Source organism: Physeter macrocephalus, chromosome 12, assembly GCF_002837175.3.
Source record: "Physeter macrocephalus isolate SW-GA chromosome 12, ASM283717v5, whole genome shotgun sequence".
In the NCBI taxonomy this organism is placed as follows: domain Eukaryota; kingdom Metazoa; phylum Chordata; class Mammalia; order Artiodactyla; family Physeteridae; genus Physeter; species Physeter macrocephalus.
Window position 1 is genome coordinate 44,806,790 of NC_041225.1, and position 8,511 is coordinate 44,815,300.

Here is an 8,511-nt window from a genome sequence, read left to right on the forward strand (position 1 = left end):
AAAAAAAAAAAAAAAAAAAAAAAAAAAAAGTCTTTAGTAGACTCTGAGAAACGTAAAGTCCTGGACACATCTCCTTTCACTACTGACAGGGATTACTTTAAAAAACACATATAAAGAATATTGGTCACAGGTCCCAACCTTGCCTTGCCTTTATTCCATTTGTTCCTAACACATGATGTCTGAGCTGCTAAGTGGTTGTGATCTTAAAGCTAGGATCCTCTGGTTTCAAAATTTGCCCAACTTGCAAGTGTAGTAGCTGTATGAGAGAGCACAGATAATGCCACCAATTATCTAAATTTTCTCCAGAAGTAGAACACACATTAACACAGAAATGATAATAAAGCAGATGATTTTTCTGTTACAGTTCAAAATCAATAGTTCTAGAGGTACTTAAAATTAATGAGTCAAGTATTCCAACAAGCATCACTCTAACTTCTAGATCCAAAGACAACTCACCTATGACTCAAACGTAAGAGGTCATCCAAGCTAGGGAAACTCTTGGATGTCTATTTTGCTCTAGAATATCACTATATCAGTCCTTATAAAGGAACCAGCATGAGCTGGCTTAAAATCTGCCCCGCCACGTATGGCTAAATTTATCAATATTGGGGTAAAAACGATTTGCCCTCTTCAAAAAGACTCTTGACAAGAAGCTACAAATAATTAGAAGAAGAGGTAATAAAATTTATCCTTAAGTGGAAAATTCATCCCAGGGAAGCTGCGGCAACAAAGACATTATTCCCTGAAGAAAGTTTTTGGGTAAGCTATGAAGCAGAAACCAAGCAGGAGATGAGAGCAAAGACCAGCAGAGTAAATTTAGTCTTTGCTAGTAGAAATGAAATGCATTATTTTCCTAGTAAGGAGAGAGTTCTTAGAGCAATTAAGTCCTCAAATTTTAAAAGAGAGCAATAGAGAGGTAAATAAAATAAGAGCATCCTAAAAAAGGCTACGGGCAGCCAAGAGCTAAAATAAACCCAGGTAAAACCCAGAGCCATGTTATCCAATGTGATGGCCACTAGCCACATGTAGCTATTTAAATTGTAGTTAAAATAAAATTACAAATTCAGTTCCTCTGTCACACTAGCTATATTTCAAGTGCTCAAAAGACACAGCTAGTGGCTACTTTGTTGAGTTGGACAGCATAGATGCAGAACACTTCCATCACTGCAGGAAATTCCACGGGACAGCACTGATCTAACTGGTAAGGGAAAGAGACTAACTGACGTGGGGTCCAGAAAAAGAGGAACTATTAACAAGGGCATTTGTCCTACAGCATTCAGTACTTTATTGAGGGATCAGGTGGATTTACCTTTCCTTTTCCACCTGCTCTTTTTTCCCTCCTTGTTGCTGCCACCATCACTGCTGCTGCTGCTGTTCTCAGAACTCTGGGAATCTGACTGACCATCACTGCTTTCTTCTGAACCTTCTGATAGCTCTTTCACCCCATCCGGCACATCTTTCTGAAAATGTAGGCATCCAATTAGGATTAATCATTACCATTTCAGCAAATAGGAATTAAATTTCTGATATGCATTGTTGTGACTTGTAATTGTGCTGATTAATTTTTAGTATTGTAAGACTCAGTAGCAGAACCAGCAATAATTTCTGAATTCCTGTCATCTCTCTTCTTTGCATCAAATTAGTTAATGCTTCCATCCATACTCAAAGATAAAAATTATACATGACAATCTTATGCAGGCACAACACAGAGGCTTAAATTAGACAGAAAACTTGGTATATATAAATCCAGGTAAATGATGAAATGTTCAGGATAAAATCTATATAATAACAATTTTTTAAAATGTATGTACACCCATCATCCATGTAATATATATGTGTGTGTGTGTGTGTGTGTATGTAAGTACCATTATGTATTGTAAATTCAGTTAGGAGTCTGGATAGCAAGTGATAGTGCATTATTTGAATCTAACTGGTTCCAAAAATTGGTTAGTAAGTAGCAAGAGTCAAACACAAAAGGAATGGTTTAAAAAAAAAAAAAAAAATCACATGAATCTTTGGTTTCTGCTCTGGATAGTGAGAATGCTAATCAGAAAGGACACCTGTGTCAGCCACAGTATGTGAGAGATATAACAGGGTAGTTGTAAGATCAAGAACTAGGAAATTAAGACTTTGGGGGTTTGAATTCTGGCTTTATCTTCTCCTAATTATGCAGCCTTCGTCAAAGTCTTAAACTCTCATGCCTCAGTTTCCCTGTCTATAAGATGGGGTGACAGTAACTACCTTAAAAGATCATTCCGAAATTAAATGAGTTAATAAATATAAAATGCTTAGAACAAGGCCTGGCATATGATAAGAGCTCAATAAATATTAGCTACTATGTATTCATGTAGTATGTAAAATATATACATATAAATAAACACATTAGTGAATGTTATTTCTGAGTTATAAAACTATGGATGATTCTTTTTTCTTCTCAAAATATTTTTTGTTTTCCCAAATAATTTATTTTTATAATCAGATAAAAAGTAATTCTGACACATGACCCTCCTACCTATAACTAGTACTCACAACATTATAGTCAAGATAGTAACCTCTGATCTAATAAGGAACTGTTTTTTTCCACTTATGTTTATACTCTAGTGCCATTTCACATGTTATACACTTTCTTAAAATACATATCCTTTCCTTCAAAATACAGGAAACTTTTATAGAGTTAGTTGCAAACAAGACCTCTTGATCTGTAAGTTCAACAAGTACTTTAAATACAAATATAACTGTCTTCTTAAACTTGTGATCCCTCCAGGATCAACTCATGCCCCAAATCTTAGAATCACTGCACCCCTTCTTTTACCCACTCCAAATAGTTTACGTTTTATTTCTCTAATGTTCCTTGCCTCCATCTCTTTCACCACTCTCACAGTTTAGGTCAATTATCTCTTCCAAACAATCATAACCATCCTTTTGACAAATTTTCTTGCTTTACTCTTAAGTGTATCCTACTTGAATTATCTTCCTAAACATGATTTGATCATGCTATTCTCAAAAAAAAACCTCTGCCGTTTCCTCAACACATACCTACCCTCCTTCCTTCTCTCTCTTAACCACTCAGTCAGGTTTTCAAAAGCCTCCAAAGTTTGTTCTTCACCTAACATTTACCCCATCCTGACTCCTTACCACACTAACCCACACACAGATTATGGTCTAACCACTCCAATTTACTTTCAAATCCACTCTGAACCCTTTTATCTGTGCCTTTGCTTAAGCTATCCTCTTGTCCTGGAAGGTCCTTCATTCCATTATTTATCTGCCAAAGTTCAACTCAAATTTTACAACTTTAAACCAACAGAAAAACAAACTAAAACTTCCAGATCCCTTTATTCAAGGTTAATCTTTATTTCTCTATGCTCTCATAGTACTTTACAGCACAGTATGCAATTATTTCAGTAACTATGTGAGCTTCAAGAGATCAGGGACCCTAGTTTATCCTTCTTTATAGCCTCTACAGTGTCAGGTATAGAATAGGCATTTAATAAATGTTATTAACAATATAGAAGGTCTAGAACAACTAAAACCTAAAAGAAACACAGAAAGCTCTATGTGGGACTAGATCCCTGTAACCCTGTGAAGTTCAACAAGGTGTTTTAAAAGGAGGTATTATGGGTAAGTTAGATCTTTTTAATGTTAGTGGGCTACACACAACCAGTGAGCATAGTGATGACTACAGCCAAAACTAAAAAGGTAAGACGGGACAGAGTCCCACATACACATGGACATAGTCATTGCATGCCAAGCATTAATTCTCCTTCTGCTGATAAATTTCCTTTGGGAAACAACCCTTGCCTCAATTCATCTGGCTTGAGAGGGCTTAACCACACTTTCACATCCAGGGTGATCATGAACTTAAGAGTGGCCAATCAGAAGACTCCATATGTTTGGCAATGGCGATCATTCTGGTACAGGCACATGGGCCAAGCCAAACCAATTCAGCCACATCAGAACTAACTAAAGGGCTCCTGCTTCAGTTCCTGAGACTCCTTCTCTCCCGACTTACAGCTTGCAGAGTGGGAGTTGGGAGTGAAGTCATGTACGATGAGGAGAGGGCCTGCCTGAGAATGAAGCCAAAAGAAAGTGGAGAGACCCATCCTTGATGACAATCATTTGAGCTTCTGAATTCAGGCTGAGTTTCCCTAGAATTTTCAGTTACGTGAACTAATAAATTCTCTGTATCACTCGAGCTCATTTGAGTTGGTTTTTCTGTTTGTAACTGAAAGGACACTGATAAGTCAAGGTCCCTTTTTAGTGCAGAAATTAGAACTTAGCAAGTCTGTTATGGTAAAAGAACACAGGAATTCAGTCAGATATGGATTCATATTCTGGTTCTGATACTATCTGGCCAACACTGAGCAAGAAAATCCAATCTTCTGAACATCGGCTTTCTCTATCATAATAAAGGAATAATAACCACAACTCTGAATTGTAATGGAGAATTAAATCAGAAAGTAATATAAAGCATCAAGGCTGTATGCTCCACAGTAATACTCATTATTATTTAAATATGTGACGCCCTTTAAAAGTCACTGGTCATTTTCATTTCATCCTTTCAAAATAATACTGTGGCAAAGAATGAAAAATGAAAAAAAAAAAAGAAAAATGAAGTTACTTCTCCAATCTACCTACAGATGGTTACAGATTAATTTAAAAAAAAAAGTGTATTGGATACAGGATTGAAAATTTTACCTCTTCCTGAAAGTAAGCTCTTCAAGAACAGAATTCTGCCTCTATGATGCAAGTATTATTTATTACATGTAGTTACTTCCTGTTTTCACTTTTTAAATGACTCCCTAACAAAAATATTTACCTTCAAAGTATACACTCCCATTCTACCTGGGACCTTATAGAAGATGCCCTCTTCACCTCGGGAGTTTGTGTGCAGCATTGCATTCAGGCATGCAAGAGGGGAAGTTCCACTGCCAAAAAAAAAAAAAAAAAAAAAGAGAGAGAGAGAGAGAGAGAGAGAGAGAGAACACATGATTAGTTTCTGCCTCTGAATATCCTATGTAACACTGAACTAAGATAAAATTAACAAATCAACATTCGTTTGACATAAACACATTTTATAAACTATAAAAAGTCTATAAATCTAGAAAGGCTGCCATGGAGAAAATGGATGTAAAATTCCTTCCCAGATATCTAAAGAAAAAATAATTCTATAATTTTCTTAATCCCAATTCAGCATCTAACATTTCAGTCAAGACAAATTTCTCTCACAGAGGTATCATAAATATATTCTCTAAAGATTCTATTTCACTTACAATTTTATTTGTTAATACACCTCAATAAAGCTGAAAAAAAAATTTTTTAATCTATTTCATTTAGCACAAGCTTTAAATGTCCAGAAGTAAAACAGGGAAGAAAAAGAAAACACACACAGAAATAAACAATATTAATCTCCCTGCATACTGCTACACCAGACCGAATCTGAGTTACGGAACGAACACATTTCCATGCTCTCTTTTTTAAAATTGACATATAATATTGTATTAGTGTCAGGTGTAAAATATAATGATTCCATAGTTATCTATATTACGATGGTCTCTTGTATTTAGACCTATCATGAGATCACTTAAAAAGACACAAAGCAGGCTTTGGAATATTCATCTTCTATGTAGAAACCTGGTTAAAAGTTTACTAATTCTAATATACATTTATCATATACCTAGGTATATAATAAATTATCTGTCGAAAATATACATATATCATTTTCCTTTCTAATTGTAATCAATTTCATTTTCCTATAGTAATATAAATGGAGATGTGTGGCATCCTTAAATTTAAAAAAAAAAACAACTCACAATATCTGAGGGATAAGGCAACTTCTTTGCACATTTCCATATCTCCCTTCTCAGTTCTCTGCTGGTACTACTCAATAACCCAAAGAAGCCTATTGGAAGAGGCTGCTAGGTATCTTGGGTATCTAAAGATAAGAGTTCTTTGTGGGAGAGAGCAGGACCACTGTCTTTTGGTACTGTGAAGGTGCTGAAGGTCAAAAACTGAAAAGATGGGGGGACTTCTCTGGTGGCACAGTGGTTAAGAATCTGCCTGCCAATGCAGAGGACACTGGTTCGACCCCAGGTCTGGGAAGATCCCACATGCCGCGAAGCAACTAAACCCATGCGCCACAACCGAGCCTGCGCTCTAGAGCCCGCAAGCCACAACTACTGAGCCTGCGTGCCACAACTACTGAAGCCCACGCACCTAGAGCCCATGCTCCACACTCGCCGCAGCTAGAAAAAGCCCACTAATAGCAACGAAGACCCAACGCAGCCATAAATAAATAAATAAGTAAATAAATTTTTTATTTATTTACTTATTTATTTTATTTATAAAATAAACTGAAAAGATGGAGGACAACAAAGAAAATAAAGGAAAACCTTTTGTTAAAGAAAATGATGAGGAGATGATGAGGAGACTTCCCTGGTGGCACAGTGGTTAAGACTCCGCACTCCCAATGCAGGGGGCCTGGGTTCGATCCCTGGTCAGGGAACTAGATCCTACATGCCTGCCCTAACTAAGAGTTTGCATGCCACAACGAAGGAGCCTGTGAGCCACAACTAAGGAGCTTGCCTGATGCAACTAAGACCCGGGCCAATCAAATAAGTAAATAAATAAAATATTTTTTTTTTTTTAAAAAGAAAAAGAAAGAAAAAAAGGGACTTCCCTGGTGGCGCAGTGGTTAAGAATCTGCCTGCCAATGCAGGGGACACAGGTTCGAGCCCTGGTCCGGGAAGATCCCACATGCCACAGAGCAACTAAGCCCGTGTGCCACAACTACTGAGCCTGCACTCTAGAGCCTGCAAGCCACAACTACTGAAGTCTGTCGCCTACAGCCTGTGCTCTGCAACAAGAAAAGCCACCACAATGAGAAGCCTGCGCCCCACAGCGAAGAGTACGCCCCTCTCGCCACAACTAGAGAGAGCCCACGCACTGCAACGAAGACCCAACGCAGGCAAAAATAAAAATTAATTAATTAAAAAGAAAAAGAAAAACACTGAGTATCTCCAGGCTGATTTTCAGTTATGTTTATCTAATTTAGATATTTCCATGTTAAAAATACACACAATGCAATCCTAGTCAAAACCCCCAAGTTTGTATCAAATAAACATATAAAAATTGCCAAGAAATTTCTGGGAAATAAATGAGAGACTTGCTTAAGAAGATATTAAAATGTACTCTAAGCACATTATTAGAATATTAGTGAATAATGAATTACTGAATTGAATAATTATTGAATAATAATAATTGAATTAGAGTTTTATTGAAGTAATGTGTTTCTGCGATAGGATAAATAGGCAAATGTTCACTCTTACAGACTGCTGGTGGAACAAAATAGAAAATACAGAAACAGATCACAATAAATGTAAAAGGTACTATTTCTGTGTAGCAGGAAGAAGACTGAGTTATGACATGGTCACCTGTGGTGAGAATCTTTCTCTTCCCCTGAGCAGTATGAGAAAATAATACCTAAGACTTTCAGTCATATGACCATGAGGGGAGTATCTGGAATTTGGGTGGAGAGAAAGGAAGGGCTAGGTAAGGATTACAGAGGAAAATTCAACACCCAAAAAGGCAGAGCTGAGAAAAGAGGAAAACAGTAACATTTTTTTTTTGCAATATTAGTTATGCCACTGTATCCAGCCTTGCCTTAAGCCAGTCCCACCTTTGGAATTTTGTTGAGGTTTTAAGTCACAAGCAACCGAGAGAGTCCTAAATAAAATAGTTTATTTAATAATTAATTAAATAATTATTTAATTCTCACAGCTTATATAAAAACATATTCCAAATGGATTAAAGGCCAAAATATAAAAAGTAGAAGGAAAACAGTATAACCTACAAGATAGAGCAACCTTTCTACATAAGAGAGAAAAAACCCCCAAACCACAAAAGAAAACCTTAATAACTAAATAAAAATAAAAATTTCTGTCCAGGAAAAAAAATCAACAAAACTATACCAAGTATACCTAAAAGAGCTTTCTAGGAAAATACAAACAAGCAATTAGAAAAAATGGATAAAGGATATGAAAATGCAATATAAATGGCCAACAGAATACATGAAAAGCTGCCCAAACTTTACAGTGGTTAAAGGAAAACAAATGAAACCGAGACACCATTGGTCAGACTTGGAAAAATCAAATATATTCAGGTCTTTGTTAGCAGTACCATACTAAGGTCAGTTTCCTGGTTTTGATATTGTACTGTAGTTATATAAGACATTACCACTGGAGGAAGCGGGGTGACGTATCCATGGGACTATTTTTATAATTTCCCGTGAGTTTATAATTACTTTTTAAAAATGAATTGATAGGGCTTCCCTGGTGGCGCAGTGGTTGAGAATCCGCCTGCCGATGCAGGGGACACGGGTTCGTGCCCTGGTCCGGGAAGATCCCACATGCCATGGAGCGGCTGGGCCCGTGAGCCATGGCCGCTGAGCCTGCGCGTCCGGAGCCTGTGCCCCGCAACGGGAGAGGCCACAACAGTGAGAGGCCCGCGTAC

At 37.0% G+C, this 8,511-nt stretch overlaps 1 protein-coding gene across 1 annotated transcript in view; it reads right to left on the minus strand.

Annotated features, from left to right (window-relative positions):
* ASXL2 (ASXL transcriptional regulator 2) overlaps positions 1–8,511 on the minus strand; it is a 138,177-nt gene that overhangs the window by 49,882 nt on the left and 79,784 nt on the right. Inside the window, exons 3-4 of the mRNA XM_007108431.4 lie at positions 4,820–4,928; positions 1,310–1,460 (exon numbers count right to left, since the gene is read on the minus strand). Coding sequence (XP_007108493.1) covers positions 1,310–1,460; positions 4,820–4,928 — 260 coding nt within the window. The remainder of the gene's footprint in view (positions 1–1,309; positions 1,461–4,819; positions 4,929–8,511) is intronic.